The following is a 23,623-nucleotide window of genomic DNA, read 5'->3' as shown; positions in this document are numbered from 1 at the left end:
AGGGGAGAACACCCAACATTGGACAACATTGAGTTTATCTTCCTTTTGAGAGAAAATGAAAAAAGCAATTGTTTTTTCCATGTCAAAAAGACCAAGATGGTATTCTGCCATCCTTAAGGGACAAGTCTAGAGAATGTCGTAGTTGCTGACATACTCAATTACAGTAATTTTAGAGTAATTTGAGTATTTGTGCTTAGTTATATTACACTACTGTACTGTGACCAATTGAGTGGTTTCAGCCACAGTACTAGTAACTTTTAGGCATGCTAAAGCTATAAAATCTGTGAGACGTCAGCCCTCCAGAAGCAGGATTGGACACCCCTGGTGTAAATTGACACACAGAGGTCATGGGACTTCCTGAAGGGGATCCATCCCATCACCCACTCAGTTCACCACAGAAACAAGAGGGTAAAAAAAACATCCTTTCACATCCCAAAAACTGGGAAATGAAAAAGTACACATGGTTTTTGTTACTGTGATCACAGTCATAGCAGCTATATTTAGTAAAGCTAGAATTTTCCAGCATTCTTTGAAATGCATGGGGGGGAGGTTTGGGGGGTATTAAAAATAACCACTAAAAGACCATTTGTTGTTGGAGAGCAGAACACTTCCCCAAGTTCAATACGATGAATTTTGAAAAAGTTGTGCTTTTTAATGACTATTTTTAAAAGGGTTTTGCATTTTTATCTGTAAATGTCAGGCAAGGACAAGGAGCAAAAGCATTTAACACTGCACTATTGCTGCAGCCGAAATAGTTTTGTCTCCAAACCCCTGACAGTTCATTTGCACCCGCTAAAAGAGCATCTTATTTTAGCATGGCAGAGCAGTGAAACATATCGCACTCTCCATTTTTATATCTATTTTTGGATCCCACCTTAAATTGGACACATACACAAATCCAAATCGTCATTTAAAAACCCAAACCGGCCACCATGGGCGTAAATCACCCCTTGAAAAGTTGATATGACCCATGAGTGAACCTAATAAAGAACCCCCAGCTTAGCATTCCGGACCTCACTATCCAACTGTCCCGTCCAAAGAAAAAGGGACTGGGAGGGACAAGCAATATTTCACTCCTGAGCTGGTGCTTTCTGGTACAGCAGATTTAGATTGAGTCCATTGGGAGGGGATTGCTGAGCCATAAGGGTCCCGGAGTGATGGAGTGGAAGTTTAGTGTGTGGGTATTCCATTCAGACAAAGGCCTACAGGCGCCCCATTTGTCCATTGGTCCCTTTTAATGAGACCTCCCTGACAACCCCAACAATGGCCCAGGCCTCTTCTCACTGCCAGGCATGGTCATTATTTTGATATGCATTCAGAGAAAGAACCTGAAAAGTTTGGACGCTGAGAGGGTCTTGAGGGAGTTGGAGAGTGTTTTGGTCTACAAACTCGTAACATGGAAAAAATAACTTTTTTCATCATCTGAGATAAAGTGTTGTGTCAGCCGTTAGAGGGATAAATGGAGGGTTTCACAATGAAAATGTGCGTGAAAGAGATTTTACGAATTTGAATTGTTAAATTGTGAGCCTTTCAGAACTTCTCAGAAAATGCCTTTCAAAATGTATTTCAACTGTTTATTTAAATGTTTTTTTTTCCCACAAAATGTGCATTTATTTGATCTAAAATATAGTGAATATAGTAATATTGTGATATGTTATTACACATTAAAATAAATCTCATGTCATTTTGGCAGCCCTTAATGCAGCCATTAAGAAATCATTCCAATATGCTGATATGCTATATAGCTGGAATACAAAATGCTGCTACATTAATTACATTCTAGAAAATCAACTGCATTTTTCAGCCTGCATCTCAAGAGGAAATCTAAGTATTTAAAGTTTACGTATTTTACATTTATGTCTTGTTCAGTTTAGTGGCTAATTCATACGAACATGTACCATTTTAAAAAGGAGAAATGGCACCAAACCCCGCCCCTAAACCCAACCACCATTTTAAGATGGAAATTGTATGAATGAGATTGTACGGAAAAAGTTACAAATTGCCATGAGTTAGCGTTGGATTTTCATATTTTGTATTTTATAATTTGTCCTGGTAATTACAATTTTCTGAAACACTTCAGTTTAGCTCACAACTCATTCCATTAACTACCGACTTGTTACCTGCCAATTATCAAGAAATAACAATTAATTAGTAAATATAAATTTTAATCTTATTCTGCATTCCTTATCCTACCCAACACCTGAACCCAAATTCTACCTTACTAACTATTAATACATTACTAGTTATTAGTTTATTAAGCTAGTAGTGTTAGCTAATGGGTTGTTAATAGTGTGGATTGTGACCTAAAGTGTTTACTGATTTTCTTTAATATTTTTTGGGTGTTTCATCTTTTTTGCACCATGATTCTTGATTAATCTGTTTGAATATTTTGTGTTTTGTTTTTGGTACTGACTAAATCATTTTCATTTTTGAAAATAATTTTTGTTGTATATAATATCATTGCTTGCTGCAGCCATGGTACGACAACAAAGCTCCTTTATGAGTTCCTATAGGCATATCGGCTTAAAAAATAGCAACTTTTCATTCTTCATCAGTCTTGGTATGTGATTTAATTACAGAAGTGTCAAGCTTTAAACAGGAAAACTGTCAAATATTTTCTTTTTTTTTTTATTTGTTTGAGTGAGATCCTAATGATCTAATGTGATTCAATGATGCTAAGCTAAGCTAAATGTGCTCCCGCTATACCCGGAGATGGGCTGAATGGATTAAAAAATGGTAAAAGACAACTGTTGAACTGTTTGAGCCTTTAAAAAAAAAAAGTGGAGTGTTCTTTTAAATAGATGAAAGAGCCTTTACTCCACATCTACACCAGAATATCTGACACAATCTCACAGCAATTTGTAACTCTTTAATTTAGTGGCTAATTCGTATGAATTCGTACAATCGAATTCGTACAATTCAGTATGATTTGCTCTTCACCCAATGATGGTTGGGTTTAAGGTTGGGGTTGGGTGCCAGGCCTCCTTTTTAAAATCGTACAATTTCGTACTGAACTCGTAGAATTTGTAAAAATTAGCCACTAAACTGACAAAACATAAAATACTTACAACTTCTCGTGAGATCAGCCTGGAATATCAGATATCCCACATGACTTGGACACTCAGAACACCTCAGCAATCACTGTCAACTACCCTTCTTCAAAAAGTGTTAAAGTATAGTCAAAATGTTGAGAAAATTATGCACCTTTCACTTTGGGCAGATCAACAATCTCCCAAATATGTCCAAAAAAAACAGGATTTGTTGTCTAGGTGTTATGTGTAGATAGAATATTAAGCTATGGTGAATGTTAGACATCTGGGTTCTGGCTTTCCAAAGCCTTCACTTAGAAGGCTTCAGATGCAAAAACCTCTAAGCGTCATTTAAAACTTTCTTCTAAGATAAGCAATTTTCTCAGACTCTTGTGTGTAGATTAAGTAATTCAGTTTGAATGGTGATTGGTTACTTTCATTGCCTTTAAAATGACATAACTGAACAAAAACATAAGAGGTTGAAAACAATGCTCATTCTAGAAGGACATTTCAGATGACACATAGAGGTTTTTGCTTATGAACTTTTCAAATACTATATATGGGAAACTCTGAAAGTTCTTTGCAAGTTTTATATTTTAAAATAAACTAAATGTTCAGATCAGGCATTTGACTTTTAAAAAGGAGATATAAATTCATTTGAGATGCAAAAGAAAGCCATACAGGGGGAATGGTGGGAGAATGTATATGATTAGACAATAAGGGTGTGTGCATGTGTTTTCAGAGAGTCCATCTGTAGAGTGAATGTTTGCAGGGGTAATGGTGTGTGCATGAATGGGGAGCTCCTTTTAGCCATAGCCCTCACCAAATGTTCCTCTCCGTCTAGTGCTGTAGCACATTCATACCCAACATCATCATCCCAAAGAGAGTGGGAGGGATACCACTGAAAGGGTGTTGGCAATAGTGTGACAGGCAAGTACCATGAAAACAGATGTGTTTTAGAGCTGGACAGAGGGAGAAAGGGGGGTTCAGGCACTGAATACTATCATTGTTTGGCCTCATTCTCTTATCGAAAGCTGCTTAGCAATCATTGCAATTCGAGAGCAGGGTGCTTATGGCACACATATAATCTGAATATTCGTATCAACAATGCGCATGGTAAACCCTTGCAAAACAATGCTGAATAAATGTCTTTTTTTCCCATTATTGCTTATTCTAGTGTTATTATTTAAGTTTGCATTTGTTTTTGTTTCTTTGTTAGATGCCTATATGTGACCCTAAACCCCAAAACCAGCCTTAAGTCTATTTTTTTCTTAAATCAAGATTTAAATATTAGATGAAAGTTTAATAAAGAATATTTTCATCAATGCATGGTTTGTTAGGATAAGATACTATTTGGCTTAGATACACTTTGGATAATTATTTTAAAATCTGCAAGCTAAAGATTAAAAAAATTCAAATGATGAGAAAAGTTCCTTAAAAAGTGTATAAATTATTTACTTTGCAATGCACACTTATCCAAAATTAATTTTGATAACTTAAACAAAAACTATATGCATTTTAGTTGCAACATAGGCTCATTCTGAAAATGTAGCCCTACATACATTTCTGGAGCTAATGAATTACGTACCCAGAAGTACGTATGGCTGCATTTTGTTTTTAAAACGAACGCTACAGGGTGATATGATGCAGTTTCTTTTTCACTAACCAGCTGACCATTTACCTTCTTATAAACGGCTTTCTTGCTGTTGCTAATTTGTCCAGTAGCTTACCAAGTAAGTCTGAGAACTTGAGACCCAGAGAGAAGTTGAACAAGACGACAGTGTTCGAGTCCGACGAAGAACAGTTCCAGAAAACAGGTAAGACAAACACAAAAGCCAAAAAATAAATTCAATAAACAAGTACATAACAGGTTGAGAATGTGGTAAAATCTGAAAATGTGGTAAAATCATCAAGTGGGTAGGCAAGTCAATCAGTGCTTTTGAAAACACTTTTGTTTGAGTTTAGGGAAGGAGGAGGGTGGGTCAGTCGATCAGTCAGTAAGTCAGTCAGTCAGTCGACAGTGGCCTCTAGTGGATTTAAACAAAAACAGCAGGCACTGATGGCACTCGTGAGAAAAAATTGAGATCTGAAAAAGTGTACACAGCAACTTTTGGTGGATTTGCAAAAACAAAAACTGTAAAAAGAAAAAAAAATGTAGCTCCTTGAACGTATTCGGCACTCTCAAGAAATGTATATAGCAGTACATTTTCAGAATGAGCCTGGGTTGTTGTTGTTTTTCTATTAATTCATCAATATAATCTCCCTTTATTTTGTCTAATTTTATATTATATCAAATTCAATGAGGTTTCAAAATAAAATAATGATTTTAATAATTGCTTATAAGAACATTCTGCTTTTTAATGCAAAATTCTGAAAGAAGTTGTTACATACACATGCTTAAAGCACCTCATCCATCAGAGCACTGGAGATGCTTCATTTCTCATTTGGCAACATTGACGCATGGTTTGTTAGAATGAGATAATATTTGGCTGAGATACATTTTGGAAAACTATTTTAATTATATGCACACTGAGGGTTCAACAACATTATAATGCTGAGAAAATGTACATAACATTACTAATAACAGATTAATTTTGATATATTTACAGTTGTAAATTTACAAAATAGAAAAAAAAGCATATTTTTTTTTAACAATAACTAAACCCAAGTAACATAAGACTTTTTTTTAACAAGAAACATAAGACGTAAGAAGGTTTTGTGGTCCAGGGACACATTAGAATTAATATTAATAATATTGTTTATCTTGCAATTTTTATCTTGTAAATAACTGTATTTGATAAAAAAAAATCTACAGTGTAAAACATGGTCAACAAATCGTGAATGTAAATCAAAAACTGTCAATTTTTTTATTTGTTTGAACAAGATGTTAACGATCTACTGTGATTCAATGATGCTAAGCTAAATTTGCTCCCGCCACATCAGGAGAAAGACTGAATGGATTAGAAAATGGTAAAAGTCAACTGTTGAACTGTTTTAACCTTTTTATTCTTAAATGTTGGGTAACACTTTACACTGTAAAAAGTGATTACTTAAAGTAAGCAAGCCAGTTGCCTTAAAAAGCAACAAGTTGACTTTACAAAAATAATGTAAGTAAACCCATTGTAACTTGGAACTGTTAAATTGGCTTAAGTTTTATAATTATGCTATTTTTAATCACTTTTTTTAAAGTCAACTAATCACTTTCTACAGTGTCAGACTATTTTATCACATCTGTTTTCAGAATTTTTTTTATTGAATTTAAAAGACACACTGAAGTCTAGAAGAGCAGATTTATTTTACTATGTCATTTTGCTACACTCTCAGAAATAAAGGTACGAGAACTGTCACTGAGGTGGTACCTTTTCAAAAGGTACAAATTTGTACCTAAAATATTAACATTTGTACCTCCACTTTAATACCTCAAGGGTACATATTGGAACCTGTAAAGTACAAAACTGTTTAATTTTCCTTAAAATTTGTAGGTACTAATATATATTTATGAGATACCAATATGGATCCTTCAAGTATGTGTAACTTTTGAAAAGTTACTATTCCAATGGCAGCTCGCATACCTTTTTTTTCTGAGAGTGTAGATACAGAAAAACTGGGGACAAAACAAATATAATTGAGGTGTATTGGAAAAAAGTGATTAGTTTACTTTTATTTTAAAAAGTGAGTACAATTAGCTTAATTATAAAAGTTAAGCCAACTTAACAATTACAAGTTACAATGGGTTGACTTACATAAAAGTTTACTTAAAGTAAACTTGTTTCTTTTAATGCAATTGGTTTACTCGCTTTAAGTAACTAATAACTTTTTACAGTGTAGGTAACAATTCATGGTATTAACAAACCAATAACTAACACTACTAGATTAATAATAACTAGCTACTAATAATTAGCGATTTAATAATAGTTAGTAAGGTAAAAGTTGGGTTTAGGTTTTGGGTACACTCTCAGAAATAAAGGTACGCGAGCTGTCACAGGGGTTGTCCCTTTTCCAAAAGTACAAATTTGTACCTTAAAGGTGCATTTTAAATATCTCAAGGATACATATTAGTACCTAAAAAGTACAAAAGTGTTCCTCTTAATTTTTTTAGGTACTAATGTATACTTTTAAGGCACCAATATGGACCCTTTAAGTACAAATGTGTACCTTATAAAAAGGTACCACCCCAGTGACAACACGCATTCCTTTATTTCTGAGAGTGCAGGATTAGGAATGCTAAATAAGATCATACTTTATAACTAATATTAATAATATTGTTTTTGTTGCTATTTTTATCTTGTGAATAACTTTATTTGATTAATTTATTTTTTTTTGCCATCAACTCATCAAAATAATAATCCCTTCATTGTGTCTATTGATTTGTCTACAAGATTTTAACATTAAATAATGATTTTAATGATTGCTTAAAAGAAAACTCTAGGTTTTTATATGCAACATTCTGAAAGAAGTCGTTACATACACATGCATGAAGAACCTCATTCATCAGAGGACTGGAGATGTTTCATTTCTCACTTGGAGCCAAAAGTATGTGAACCCGGCTGCTCAGTCTCAGCCAAATGCATGCATGCACAGCCCTCCTGTCAGCCGCTGGATAATTAGCTGGTGCTTTTCTGGCAGGGGGTGGAGAACACCGAGGAGAAAGACCTGCTAAAGTCTTTTGTCCCCTTTTTGTGATGTCATATGCAGCCCCTCCCCCGGCGATCCTCTATGACATGGCCACAGGTTCCTTTTCACCCCGCTTGTCCTCATGCATTCATGGGCATCATTCAGCTGGCCCCCGGCTTTTGTGTTGGGGTGAAATACCCATCAACAACCCTGATACGCTCGCACTCACCATATGGCTCCACCGAAAGACCCCCACTAAGAGTGAGGAAGACGGAGAGAAGAATTGAGAGTAATGAAAAAAGATCTAAAGCTTCAGCAGCACATGAAATTGATTTTATTTTGGGCTCTTACAACTCACAGAATGGGAGAAAGAAGGAGTGGGGCTTGAACGAGAGGCAGGCTGAGGGAAAAATGCAAAGCAAGGGGGAACTGAAGTTTCATTCAATTCTCCTGAAACATTCATTCATCTATGACTTTGTTTGCCTAAATCTTCTGCATCAGATCAGATTTACTATGAGCAATACAATGTTTGCAAGTTGCACTGCTTGCATTCATTCATTCATTCATTTTTTTGTCGGCTTAGTCCCTTAATTAATTATTATAATAGCCACAGCGGAATGAACCGCCAACTTATCCAGCAAGTTTTTACGCAGCAGATGCCCTTCCAGCTGCAACCCATCTCTGGGAAACATCCACACATACATTATGGACAATTTAGCCTACCCAATTCACCTGTACCACATGTCTTTGGACTGTGGGGGAAATCGGAGCACCCGGAGGAAACCCACATGAAGGCAGAGAGAACATGCAAACTCCACACAGAAATGCCAACTGAGCCGAGGTTCGAACCAGCAACCCAGCGACCTTCTTGCTGTGAGTTGAAAGCACTACCTACTGCGCCACTGCCTCGCCCTAATGGCAATATGTCTCACTTAAATAAATAAATAAATAAATACATAAATAAATAAATAAATAAATAAATAAATAAATAAATAAATAAATAAATAAATAAATAAATAAATAAATAAATAAATAAATAAATAAATAAATAAATAATAAATAAATAAATAATGTATGTTATTTGTTCAAACTACTTATTTAAAGTTTATTTAAATCTTGTTTTTTAGGGGGGGGGGGGTGACAACTTTATGTTTTAAGTATAATCCACCTAAATTTGTAAAAACAAACAAACAAACAAACAAACAAACAAAAAACAAATAAGTTAACTTGATTCCTTCATGTTGTCCCAACATACATTGATTGTGTGAAACACAGCATTTTTTACAGCATATGGAAATAAGCAAAGAAATATCTGCTCACTGTCAAACATCAAACATAAAAAAGCAAGATATTGCATATTCTTATTGGATTGAATGACTGAGACATTTCTATTGGACTGTTTTGAGGGCGCAGAGACGCTTTGGTTGTTAATACATCATATTGCCCATAGTAAACATTCATCCTAAAGACCTGATAAGGGTGGGTTGGGAGGGATACAAAAGTGTTCTCGGAGATTTATTTGATTACAGATAAACCACCGAAGGCTCTTTGTTTTTTAGATTTTGAAGATCTCTGAACTATTGCTGTCTATGGAGGATGAGGGAGCACTCATGAACAAATATCTTGGGATTGGAAAGACATGAAGGTGGGTCATTACTAACAGTTGTTTTTTTTTTTTTTTTTTTTTTTTTTTGAGGTGAATTAATCTTGTAAGGTTTGTAAACTACCAGCCCATGTTTGGCACAATTGTCTTGATGTAAAGAATTGTGGTAATTTATAAACAACAAGCATCAAGAATCAATCAATTTGTTTCATGTTGTGTGTCATAATGTGTTATGATAACAATTACAGAACCCACATCTGGGATGCTTAACGGTGTCCTGACAGAAAGCTTAACATATTCTAACCCTTTGACTGCCTCTACCAAAAGGTTGACCATGTTTTAAATAATGGCATACACACAGCACTGTTGGTTTTTTAAAAAAATCAAACAAACATCCTGTTTCAGTACTACACTTGATTTTGGTTTTATTGTAAAACGACATTAGCGACATTAGTTAGACATGAGTTAAGAAATGCAATCCAAACATTTTTTTTTTTCTTGGTGGGGTAGATAAAGGGCAAAAATGTTTTTCAGTCTTCCATTAGGAGTTCCTTCACACCTCTGACAACAACCAATAGGAGCACAGAGAATTAGTTTTGGCCCTGCCATGTGGAATTGAACTGGAGGAAAGCTTGGCAGAGCTATGGAAGAAACTCCTGCCTTTATGATGGTTCCTCAAGGTTTGTTTACACTGTTGTTTCTGGAAGTCAGTCTACTTCCATCTGCTCAAGGACATCACATGTTGCACAAAATGGCAGTGATTGGTCAGGAGGCAACATGCAGTAGTTTGACAAGTTTCTTGTCTGCAACATGATGAATTTAAAAGTCAAGATTACAGCACTAGCATTGCAACAAACAAATAATAAAAAAAGAATACAGAGTCTGAACACAACGCCATTAATTTGTTGATAGAGTTCAAAATGAGTAATAGTATTGTTTAATTGTATTTTAAATGACTACTGTTATTGATTAGCATATGAGGTTCAATTAAAAGTTTGGATCATTCATTCATTTTCCTTCAGCTTAGTCCCTTATTTATTAGCGGTCACCACAGTGGAATAAACCACCAACAATTCCAGCATATGTTTTACACAGCGGATGCCTATTCAGCTGCAACCCATACACACTTATTCACACACACACACACACACACACATACACTACGGCCTATTTTGTTTACTCCATTCACCTTCAGCGCATGTATTTGGACTGTGGGAGAAACGGAGCACCCAGAGGAAACTCAAGCAAACACTGAGGGAACATGCAAACTCCACACGGAAATGACCCAGCTAGAACTCAAACCAGCAACCTTCTCGCTTTGAGGCAACGAGTTTGTATCATTTCAGAACAGTCAGCTTTTAATATCATTAATCTATTTAAGGGTTAGAACTAGAAGTCAGCCTTCATTTACCACAACCTACTACTGGAACATTTTTTCACCCCCCATGTTGACGTTATAGTCACAGATATTATTTGAAACAATCCAAATTCTTCACTTAGATTTACAGTTTTTCTTAGTCACTTTGGTGCATTTCTCACAACACTATTTACATTTGCACAACAGTTAATCCATTTATCAAAACAATCAGTACAAACTGAAAAATTTAGCTGATAACCTTCAAAAGCGTGTCACTTGCTCAAAATGGATAGCTCTTCCCTCAAAAGCAAGTATTCATGTCAATGAAAGTGTTAGTGTCATCAAGATGAAAAGTCCTGACACAATTGTTTATGAACAGGATAGTCAAATTGCTTTGTCATGTTTTCATTCTAACAGTTTACTCTGTTAATTTTTTCCAATGCAAAAAAGTCAGATTTTGGTGGCACTTCCAGAAAATCCTCAAGACAGCACTATATACTATTTGCACAGCCATTTGAAAACTAAAGTAAAGTTAAAAATCGTTGCATTTAAGGAGGTATCTGAGTACAAGACACTGAATATGTTTCACATTTTTACTGCATTTGCTTTTTGAAACTGTAGTTTATTCACAGCATTGTGCAAAAGAATAAATACACCCTTATTTACAACAAACATAAACTTCCTTTGGGTAGAGATGTACACAACTATAAACAATATTGCAGAACGTATCGGAACTGAACCTACAACATACACAGGTCTGTAAATCATTCATCAAACTGTTCATTTTAAAAGACATTTTCAGGAAAAAAAAAGGTTAACATTTTTTATAATATTTGTTTGGCAGATTTTGACAACTAGTTCAGCATTTTTGTATGTAATGACTCAAGTAATGAAATGAGGATTATTAGTTGTAAATGGAGTGAATATTCAGCATTCACAAATTTAGTTATTTTGACTGACATGACATAAGCAAATGATGATGTTATAAAACAGCAGCAAGTTGTATGAAAGCAATCGATGCATGTCCAAAAGCATTTGCATTTTGTTGGAAGGAATGAGAAACTGCTACTATGATGTGAACAAATGACTAATTGTTTTGAGAAATGCATTAACTGTTGTGCAAATGTAAATAGTGTTGTAAGAAATGCGCAAAAGCCACTAAGAAAAACTATTTATTCTTATACTATATATATATACATATATATATATATATATATATATATATATATATATATATATATATATATATATATATATATATATATATATATATATATATTCAATCATGTAAAATTTATTGGATGCATTTTCATTTATACACAAACACCGTGCCATTGGTGTTTATGTAATAATCTTGTAAAATTGTCATGTCTCAGGTTACAACTCATTATTTACAAGTATGCTGTATGGCTAATTATTTAGAAACCCACAAGCCCTACTAACACTGTGTTGCTTTCTCAAGGTGATATGATAGCCATGTTGCTCCTTCACACAAACACATGTGCGCTTCTCACATGGCTGGGCATCTGACTGCATTTGACAGATAGTCAGAGTGTGCGCTAACCCTAAGGGTGTGAAACCTGTGCATTGAGCCCCAACAGGTCATTCACACCCCAGAGGGCAAAAAGACACACAGCCCTACATGACTACCCATCCTGACCCATTTCCATCAGCTCTCATCAGATCAAACAGCACCAAACTACAACTCTCCATGTAGTCATTCCTTTCCTCTCTCCATGTCTGTACGGTCCCTTATTTCTGGCTCAGCCGTCGGCGGTGAATTGAGAGGTGAGAAAAGATTTAATCGCTCAAAGAGTGTTGTGCTTTTTTCACCCTCCCTTCTTTCGCTTGTTATTTTGTGTTTCTCTCCAAAGCGTAAAGTCTGAACATGGTGCGGCAAAACAAAAGCGTGGTTAATGAGGGTGCTAAACGCAACACGCACGTAGCTATTGCAGCAGTCTCCTGACAGCGCCACAGATGAAAGCAAGAGGAAGTAGCTGAGAGACAGCGCGGAGAAAGAGATGGAAAACATTGTTACAATGAGATCAAACCCTGCTTATGAGATCAGCGTGATGTTCAGTAGAAAAAAATACACACAATGCAATACATTAATGTATAACAACACGTTTAGGTAGAGCAATGTTTCCGATTAACTCACTTGAGCACTGGGATCACATTACATGGTCAACTATTAGTTTCTTTGCTCCTGGAGACTCACTTTTCAGCAGAACTTAGGTCAAACCTGAATCAAACGCATCTGAATCAGTGATGGAATGGAAAGACTAGTACTGTACATATAGTAAAATGATGGATGGATGGATGGATGGATGGATGGATGGATGGATGGATGGATGGATGGATGGATTGATTGGATGGATTGATTGGATTGAAGAATCAAAACCAAAATATATAAAGATATAGAAGGTATTCTATTCAGTATAGAATTCAATAAATTCAGTATATGGAGATATCTATCTCTAGATGGATAGATGGATGGATAAATAGACTGATGGATAGATGGATCAACACTGATAGATATATAGATATCTATCTGTATTATATTATGTACAGATTGAATTCGTTCTATTCAGTATAATTATTCAGAATTTTGAGATATCTATCTCTGGATGGATGGGTGGGTAGATGGAGGGATGGATGGATGGATGGATGGATGGATGGATGGATGGATGGACTGGTAGATCAATACTGATATATAGGTATAGATATTATTCTGTTCAGTATATTGTGACATCTATCTCTAAATCAGTGGATTGATGGATGGATGGATGGATGGATGGATGGATGGATGGATGGATGGATGGATGGATGGATGGATGGATGGATGGATGGATGGATGGATGGATGAATGGATGAATAGATGGATGGATGGATGGATATACTGGTAGATAGATATAGACAGTATATAGAGATATCTATGTCTAGGTGGGTGGATGGATATATGGACTGATAGATAGATAGATAGATAGATAGATAGATAGATAGATAGATAGATAGATAGATAGATAGATAGATAGATAGATAGATAGACAGATAGATAGATAGATAGATAGATAGATAGATAGATAGATAGATAGATAGATAGATAGATAGATAGATAGATAGATAGATAGATAGATAGATAGATAGATAGATAGATGGATGGATGGATGGATCAAAACACACACAATTCAGTCTATTCAGTATATTTATTCAGTATATAGAGATATCTATATCGGTGGATGGATGGATGAATGCATGGATGGATGGTCAGATTGATAGATGTACTGTTTGATGCTGATTTTGTTTAGATGAATAGATCATTTATAAAGTGCATTTCATACAGTGCACAATGGTATTTCAATGTGCTTTACATAAGCAAGAATAAAAGAAGCAAAAAATAAAAAATAATTACAATTATTAAAACCGATAAAAAACAGATTGAAATGTGTTAAAACAGGTTATAAAAGTATGAAAAAGAAAAGAAAGACATAATAGTGTGAACTGTCGGATGTAATACACTTCTTACACAGTAAAGGCACAGCTAGATAAATAGATACTGCTAATAGACATTTGTAACTAAAGGGTCCTTATTAGTACCTTAAGGGTACATTAGTACCTAAAGAGTACAAAAGTGTACCTCTTGTAATGTTTAGGTACTAATATAGACCTCTGAGGAAACCATATAAAGCCTCTAAGTGCAAATATGTTCTTTTTGAAAAGGTACTACCCCAGCGACAGCTCTCATAGATTTATTTTTAAGAGTGTGGATGTACTGAATAAATACTACAAAAAGATAGATAGGGGTGTGTGTAATCAGCACTGAATGATAGCAGTTTCTTATTTTGCACTCAGAAAACACAAGCAAATGATGTAATTAGGGGGAAAAAGAATTAACAGCAACCTGAGCTCACCCCTGTCACAGCATTAACACTCCGCCACAGAGAACAGCTTATTTCTGTTCTTAAGGACTAATTTGCAACTTTGATTTTCCACAAGTTGGGTGAAAAAATACCAGGTCGCAGTGCCCTTCAAGATGTGAAAATTGACTGTCTGTTTTGCGGCATCTTTTTCACTCTCTCGTTCTCCCCCCCTCTCACTTTTCATAGTTAATGGAGTATTCATCGCAGCAGGTTTAATTTTACTCTTTCTTTTCTATTTCGCTTTAATTAACGGCGGGTTCCTCTAATCACTCTCTCTCTCAGCACTCCAACAAGCTAGACAGAAAGATCTTTACCCCCCACAGAGGAGGAGAAAAAACAAGGGGGAAAAAGCTGCTATTATCTGTCTTTGTCCCTCTCTTCTCTCCTTTCTCCACTCAGGCCTTTGAATGGATCCTGTTTGTGTGTTGCGTTCAAAAGCCTGGGGGTCATCAAACACACCGACACTAAGGAGATGTGACCCTTTCACTGACACATGAACTTTAATTAGGTTTCTATCTATCTATCTATCTATCTATCTATCTATCTATCTATCTATCTATCTATCTATCTATCTATCTATCTATCTATCTATCTATCTATCTATCTATCTATCTATCCATCCATCCATCCATCCATCCATCCATCCATCCATCCATATTCCATTTGATGTCTTATAATCCATTGATCCAGTCTTTCATATGTCTTGTTCTGTTCTCCATCTGTTCATCCATTCATCCATCCACTAAGCAACCAACCATCAATCAATCCATCTTGGTTTAATTTAAAGTTGATCTCTCTAAATATCAATCCATCCATCTATTCATCCATCCATCCATCCATCCATCCATCCATCCATCCATCTATCTTTCCATGATTTTATCGTTTATTGATTCATGCAATCATTTATCTGTTTGTTATCCATCGGTCCACTAACAAAACAACCGACCCTCCTTCCATCCATCCATCCATCCATCCACCAACCAACCAACCAACCAACCAACCAAAAAACAACCTTCCCTCCATCCATCCATCAATCCATTGGTCTTGTTCACAATTTATCCATTCACCAAGCAACCAACCATCCATCAATCTATCTTCATTTAAATTAGTTTATCCATCCATACATCTTGATGTCTTATCATCCATTGATCTATCCAATCATTTATCTGTTTGTTTTCTATGAATCCACTAACCAAACAAACATCCCTCCTTCCATTCATTCATCCATCCATCTATCCATCCAACCAACCAACCTTCCAACCATCCATCCATCCATCCATCCATCCATTCAATCCATCCAACCAACCTTCCATCTATCCAATCCATCCAACCACCTAACCAACCAACCAACCAACCAACAAACTAACCATCCATCCATCCATCATTCATTGAACTTGTTCTCAATTCATCCATCCACCAAGCAACCAACCATCCATCAATTCATATTGATTTACATTAGTCTGTCTATCTATCTATCTATCTATCTATCTATCTATCTATCTATCTATCTATCTATCTATCTATCTATCTATCTATCTATCTATCTATCTATCTATCTATCTGTCTGTCTGTCTGTCTGTCTGTCTGTCTGTCTGTCTGTCTGTCTGTCTGTCTGTCTATCTATCATCTATCTATCTATCTATCTATCTATCTATCTATCTATCTATCTATCTATCTATATGTCTATCTGTATGTCTGTCTGTCTGTCTCTCATCCAGTCAATTATCTGTCTTGTTCTCTATCCATCCATCCATCCATTTACCCATTAAACAACCAACCTTACTTCCATCCTACCTTCTCAATTAAAGTTAGGTGATTCATCTAAATATAGACCAATCTATCCCTCCATCCATCCATTCAATCATTCATCCATCCATCCATCCATCAATCCATCCTTCCAAGCATCTATCTATATTGGTGTCTTCCCTTCCATTTATCCATCCATGAGTATATCTATTGTCTAAATGTATAACTAATTAGGAGGTGGTCCTATGCTGAAATGTCTAGCTATAAAACATTATATGTCACAGTGTGTTGTCTTTTATAAACTGTTTTGGAGAGAGCTGAAGAATGCCCATGCTACTGCTAACAGTAACTCAATTCTACCCTAATTCATCATCGCCTGTTAGACAACAGTGATGCTAATACTATCAGTCTGCTAACATATGTTAGCATGTGTGTTTCAATTCAACTATGAGAGAGGCTACAAGCACTATCATAGCCCAACATCTCCATATGCTATCTTAGTAAAGCATCTTCAGGTAAAGAGAGTTCAGCCATGCCTGTGATGGAAGCGCTATCGGCTGCTAGCATCTGGCAATGCTAGCTGCCATTCATCAATCATTAAGATGGTGTGGATGAATGGGGTAGGCAAACATAGGGAAGAGGGGGATAACAAAATGGAGTCTTATCACCTGTATCTTATCAGCCCAGCACTGGGTGTTCCAGATTGATTGAAAATGTACAGTTGAGAAGCCATGATAGTGGGACTTTAAGAATGAGAGCTATATTAACGCTATTAAAGCCTACAGGGATGTGTACATGTATGTCAGATTACAAACGAAACAAACAAATCGAACACAAAGGAAGGTAAATTACATGTGAGGTTTTCAATCCCAAAATAAGTCAATTCTATGATATTTTGAGAATTTTTAAATAAACTTTTGTGGAAACCATAATCTTTTAGGTGACTTCTAAATATAATTTGTGTGTATTAGGGCGTACTCACACAAGGCTATCCGAACCGTGCCAGGGCCCATTTGACCCCCATTTCCAGGCTCTTTTGACAAGTGTGAGTGTTCTATACTGTGCCTGTGTGCAATTTGGTTGGCCGACCCTGTTATAACAGAGTATAACAAGTGTAAAGAACAGATTTTTAAAACTATCTATCCATTGTTTGCTGCATTTGTCTGTCAGTCCATCTATTTATATTGCCTCTCTGTCCATTTGTCAATCCATCCATCCATTCATTCATCCATCCATCCATCCAGACAGCCAGACAGACAGCCAGCCAGCCAGCCAGCCACCCATTGTCCCATCCATCCTTTAATCCATCCATTTGTTGTTTAAATGTGTCACGTGAAAATGTATTTTAATGTGTTTAATTTACAAAAAGGCGACACGTTGGCTCATTGGTTAGCACTGTCGCCTCACAGCAAGAAGGTTGCTGGATCATGTCCCAACTGGGTCAGTTAGTATTTTTGTGTTGAGTTTGCATGTTCTCACCACGTTGATGTGGGTTTTCTCTAGGTGCTCCAGTTTCCCACCACAGTTCAAAGACATGCGCTATAGGTGAATTAAATAAACTGAACTGCCCATAGTGTATGTGTGTGAATGAGTGTGTTTAGATATTTCCCAGTACTGGGTTGCAGCTGGAAGGCATCCGCTGTGTAAAACATAGACTGGATAAGTTGGCAGTTCATTCCACTGTAAATAAAGGGGCTAAGAGGAAGGAAAATGAATGAATGAATTTTGCAAAAATATAAACCATTAATTATCCTCACTCTCAACTGATGAGAATTTAAAGACTTCGCGCCAGTGGCTCCTCAGCCAAGCGCACAAACCAAATGTCTGAACTTGCGGTTCCTCTTGTACTGAGCTAGATTACTAGAGCAACAACGGCCACATCAGTAGGATAAAACTAACCTGTCTCATGGCAGTCTAAACCCAGCTTGCGTTCCCTGTTAGTGAGTGAACAATCCAACGCTTGGTGAATTCTGCTTCACAATAGCTACGTTTCCATCCACCTATTTTATGCGCATAAATTTTGAAAATGTGCATGAAAAAGATGTGCATAATCTGTGATGGAACCACATTTACCGAACAAATTCCAGTATGCATATTTTTAAAAGTCATGTGATTTTTTTATAAGAGATCATGTGATGATAGAAATGTGTGCGAATGGATAGACCAGCAGGCTGAGCACATTGTAAACCATCTGAAATGTTGTTTTGGCCAATCTAAAACCCCTAACTGTTTACAGTAAGTATTAGTGTTATTTTATTATTAATGAGCGTCAGTGCTGCTTGTCAGGATTGTCTTCTGAGGTGCAAGTCATTTATTAAATGAAGAAAAGATTCACGCAGCTTCTCCTACCGCAGATTCTCCATTTTTACTGTTGATATTTGGTGCCAGTTGACGATTTTGTTCGCTTTGACTCGTTGGACGGAAATGCTACTTTGTTTGCACATCTTTTATACAATATTCCAGTTTTGCACATAAAGTTAATTTACATTTTTAGATGGAAACATAGCTAATGATAGGAAGAGCTCACATTGAATGATCAAAAAGCGACGTCGCCATGAACGTTTGGCCGCTACAAGCCAATTATCCCTGTGGTAACTTTTCTGACACCTCCCAAAAGCCAGACCTTAAAACCCCAAAAGCCAGAAGGATCGTGAGGCCCTGCTTTCACAGTCTGTTCTCATACTAAAAATCAAGATCAAGAGTCAAAACAAATGTAATGGTTTAAATGAGGATTGATGAACTTTGGTTTCCTACAGACTCACCATTGTGAAATTTGCCTTTTGTAGCATAGCTAATACAGTAATTATGTTATTTATGCCAGCATCATTGTAGCAGCACAGTGAGTTTTGAAAGCCTGCTCCAATATTCCCTAATACAAACACAGTTGCTTTCCTTTCAGGTTATGTGTTAAAGATTTGTTTGAGACTTCTTGTTTTCTTGCGCACCGTGTTTTGTTTTCATCCTCTTTGTTATTCGACATCTAGCATGCCAATCTCAGTGGAGCAGAAGGGGGCTCTGATCACGCTTCTCTTTTCACTATGGATAACGAGATGAGGAGAGATCCATATACCACCCCAGAAGAAGAGACACAAAGACGGAGAGCTTGTTTTAATAGATCAAAGATGCTTGTTTCCCAAAATTGTTGCCTTTGGATGGAGCTTGGCAGTAGGCTCATAGAGATTTCGGAATAAAACATTTAGTTGGACCTGATGTAAGAGCTGCGATTCAAGTGAAGCCCCTTCAGTCGCTGCAGAACATCACACGGGCTGCTGTGGTCTCACATGCATGTTCACACTGCGCCGTTCTGGCTGTTTAGGATTTGTTTATGTTCCTCTGCCAAGCATTTTGATGTAAACGATGCACATTTCAGCGCTTGCCATTTTTATCCACATCTGCATTGGATATGCTGAAATTTTGATGCAATATTTCTTCAAGAGAAGCTGAGGCACATATGTAGCTAAACATGAAATAGATCAGGCTTTTCATTTTCTTTCATGGCTCTTAAAGGAATAGTTCAGCTAAAAATTTCAATTTGTTCACCTTCAAGAATAACCGAAGAGTTGATAGTAGACATTCACTTTTATCCCTAAAATGATTTCACCAAGTAAGACGTGTTCCAGGATCAACATCTACAGCACAGGTGTCAAGCTCGGTTCCTGGAGGGCCACAGCTCTGCACAGTTTAGTTCCAACCCTAATTAAACACACCAGATCAAACAAATTGAGTTCTTCAGACTTGTTTGTAACCTACTGGTAAAGCTGCGGTCACACTGGACTTTTCTCTTCATAGACTTCTTTTCATACACATGCGAATGCATGAGTCTGAAAACGCCAGTTTGTGCGTCAAGTTTCGCAGTTCACTGAGTTGCAAAGTTCAAGCTTCATGAACTCTGACCTGGGAAATTGCATCACATGATTGCATGAGACCAATTGAGGATCAAAATATGACCTCTCTGGACAGAAATTTTAAATTTAGACCAATCACTCGCTTTTTTCAACCCAAGCTCATTCTGGAAACGTAGCCCCACGGACATTTCTGGAGACCGCGATTTACGTGGCTGGAAAATAAGGGCGAGAACGCGGCGGGATCCGAAAACGCGGTTGAAATCGAAGACGAGGGCTTTTGCTTTTTTTTTCAAAGTGCCGAACAAAATAATTTCGCATGCTTAAACTGTAGTGTGATTGAGGCATAAGTGTGTTGGACTAGGGTTGGAACGAAATTGGTAAGGGCTGCGGCCATGCAGGAACTGAGTTTGACACTCATAATTTACAGTTATGGTTGGGTTTAGGGGTAGGGAATAGGTATGGATTACATGTTTGAACAAAAATCCAGTATCACATCATACTTGGCAAAATCATGACGTGTAACTCAGGACCAGTGTTGGGTAAGTTACTTTAAAAAGGTAATTCAGTACTAATTACATAATTAAAAATTGTATTTAAATTAGTTTTTAATTACTTTGTAATTACTCAATAAGTAACTTAATTACTTGACTCAATCCTAAAAATCCACATAAATCCCAATGCATAGACAATAGTAATTAAATTCTTAATCATTTAAATTTGAGTCAAAAGGGACCTTTTAATTATGTTTAAAAAAATGTAACTTATAAATCTTTTAAATAAGATGTATCAAAACTCAAAACTTTTAAAAGTAATGAACCCATATTTCATACAGAAATAGACATTGTTTTTGTTTTACTTTTCATGTAGCATGTACAATTGTCGGATAAATGTATACTTCTTTATTTCATACAAAGAAATATGAACTTACTGTTGTTCTCTGAATTCAAACCTTATATTGTCATAAGCTAATGCATATGAAATTGTCCTGATAAATGTAATCTTTAGTTGAAAAACACAATTATTCGGCTATATATACTCTCATTGGCCACTTTATAAGTTACACCCTACGAGTACCATGTTGGACCTTGGACCTGCCTATTCTCCTCTGACCCCTTGCATCAACAAGGCATTTGCGCCCACAGAACTGCCGCTCACTGGATATTTTCTCTTTTTTGGATCATTCTCTGTCAACCCTAGAGATGGTTGTGCGTGAAAATCTCAGTGGATCACCAGTTTCTGAAATTATCAGTCCAGCCCGTCTGGCACCAACAACAACCATGCCACATTCAAAATCACCTAAATCCCAATCCCCATTCTGATGCTCGGTTTGAACTGCAGTAGATCATCTTGATCATGTCTATTTGCTCAAATGTATTGAGTTGCTGCCATGTGATCGGCTGAAAAAATACTATTACTCTACTTTTCTGAATTGGCTTATACAGAATTGTTGAATTTTTGTACAGTATTTAAGCAAGTATATAGCTGTAATTAAATGACCTAAAATCCAAAGTAATCTCTTTCTATAGTTACTTTGTAACTAATTACACCCCAAACTAAATTTTACAAAATACCACGGATGAAACAGTTTGCTTAGGAATATTCCACATATATGTTCTATTTTGTTCAACAGAAATAAGAATGTATATTCGAACACATTGTTTTATATTCTTAAATGTTAATGAGGTCATGAGAGTTGCAGGTTGCTTATTATGCAGCTTTTGTTTAGAAGAAATAGTAAGCATTGTATGATCATGGGTCATGGTGGAATTGTTTTGGTTTCATAGAGATTTTGTTTTAATAATATATTGAAATTTCATGTACGCCGTTTTTCAGCAAAGCGTATTTGACCCACAGGTCATGTTTACTGTATGATGCACAGTTAAAAAGAGACTCATTATGCAGTAGTTTCTTAATGCCCTGGGTGGTTAACTGCGTAGTTATGTGGTATTGTAAGGAATGAACATCTAGCTAATGAACTGTGCTAAACATATTTTGACCAATCAACTGATGAAAATTGTTTAAACTAGGATTTCAACAAATGACACATCAACCTAAATATTCATTTTCTTTTCTCTCACTTTTTATTTTGCTGCTTTCTTTCTACTTTTGCTTTCTCCATGTCTGCATCTGGAGGTTTAGATTGTTAGTGAGGGTTAAAAACGTATTGTAATCAATATTTTAAAGAATATTTTAAAGAACTTTCTATGGTTGGCTCTATTCTTTTAGAGTTACCATGTTTGCTCATTTTACATTCGAATGCATGAACAGCATGAACATTCATTGTATTGATCTGTCTGTCTAGTTGTCCATTTATCAGTCCATCTATCTTGTTGTCCATCCATCATTGAAGGACAGTGCTTGATTTTATCCATTGGGAATTGATTTAATCATTAATACTGTGAATGACAGGAAATATTTTTAAACAAATTGTGTATTTTTAGTAATTCATTCATTTGTTTTTTATTATTTATGGGGAAAAACATGTATTGATGTATCGTTCACAGGTCAGGAATGATTTTTTCGAAAGCAAATAGGCTCAGTAAATATGTTTAAGTATATTTACTTATTTATCAGTGTGAAAAATCTATTGACTTGCGTTATTATGTAAGTTAACTATTTTAAATAATTTAATTCACCATAATTTGCTTGGCTGTAGTGCAAGGAAATTAAATACAGCCATTTTATTACTTGGAGCCAAATATTTATTGTTGGCTGGATACATTGACAATGGACTGAATAAATGATCAGGTCAGCTTTTCCTGCTTGCATTAAGAACACTTAGAAGAATGTAAAAAACTGATGAGTTGTCTTTACCTAAACCTTGACTTTACTAAAACAAAACGAAGTAAACCTGTTGCATTAAGATTATAAAGTAAATTAAATGTGTGCATAAAGATTAAAAATGTTAATTAATTTAACAGCTCCAAGTTACAACTGCTTTACTTACTTTAAGTTAACTTGTTACTTTTAAGGTATTGTGTTTACTCTCTTTTGTAAAGTAAATCTATTTTTAGAGTCAATGTATTACACAGATTATGATACTCTTATGAAGCTTAATTTAACTGTGTTTTGTTACTTGTAACCGCTCCAAGAGGCGTGTACTGTATCTGCACTGTCTTTGGTATAAGAAAATAACAAAAGTGTCAAAAAGTGAATTGGACTGCATTGCCTTCTCTTTTGGCTAGATGCTTCATTTTAATCAATTGTAAACATTTATTTCCTCCTTCTTTTAAACAGTGGGCCAATGATGTGTTGCATTCCATTAGTTTGCAAAATATAAGACTTAATTTAAATGGCTCTGGGTCCAAGTTTACCGCCCTGTGGCATCCTTCATTTATATATACACAATGTTAAAGCACTATGTTTATATGTATGTTGTGTTGTTAAAGTAGTTATGTTGATTGGTGAATGTATGTTTTTTACTGTTTGAATGAATAAAGGGGGGGTAAATAGTCCTTTTTTCCCTTTTTTTATACCCCATTGGCAGATTATTTTGCTTGTTTTAAGGA

General features: G+C 35.8%; 1 protein-coding gene across 1 annotated transcript in view; it reads left to right on the top strand.

The window, feature by feature from the left end:
- Nucleotides 1–23,623, top strand: part of LOC137489979 (uncharacterized) — a 196,693-nt gene that overhangs the window by 169,047 nt on the left and 4,023 nt on the right. Inside the window, exons 3-4 of the mRNA XM_087236793.1 lie at nt 4,755–4,846; nt 9,203–9,288. Of these exons, the coding sequence (XP_087092919.1) occupies nt 4,755–4,846; nt 9,203–9,219 (109 nt within the window). The 3' untranslated portion in view covers nt 9,220–9,288. The remainder of the gene's footprint in view (nt 1–4,754; nt 4,847–9,202; nt 9,289–23,623) is intronic.

This window comes from Danio rerio, chromosome 1 (genome assembly GCF_052040795.2).
Source record: "Danio rerio strain M-AB ecotype USA chromosome 1, GRCz13ab, whole genome shotgun sequence".
Classification (NCBI taxonomy): Eukaryota; Metazoa; Chordata; class Actinopteri; order Cypriniformes; family Danionidae; genus Danio; species Danio rerio.
Note: the sequence above shows the minus strand (reverse complement) of the source record. Positions and strands in the feature narration are given on the sequence as shown.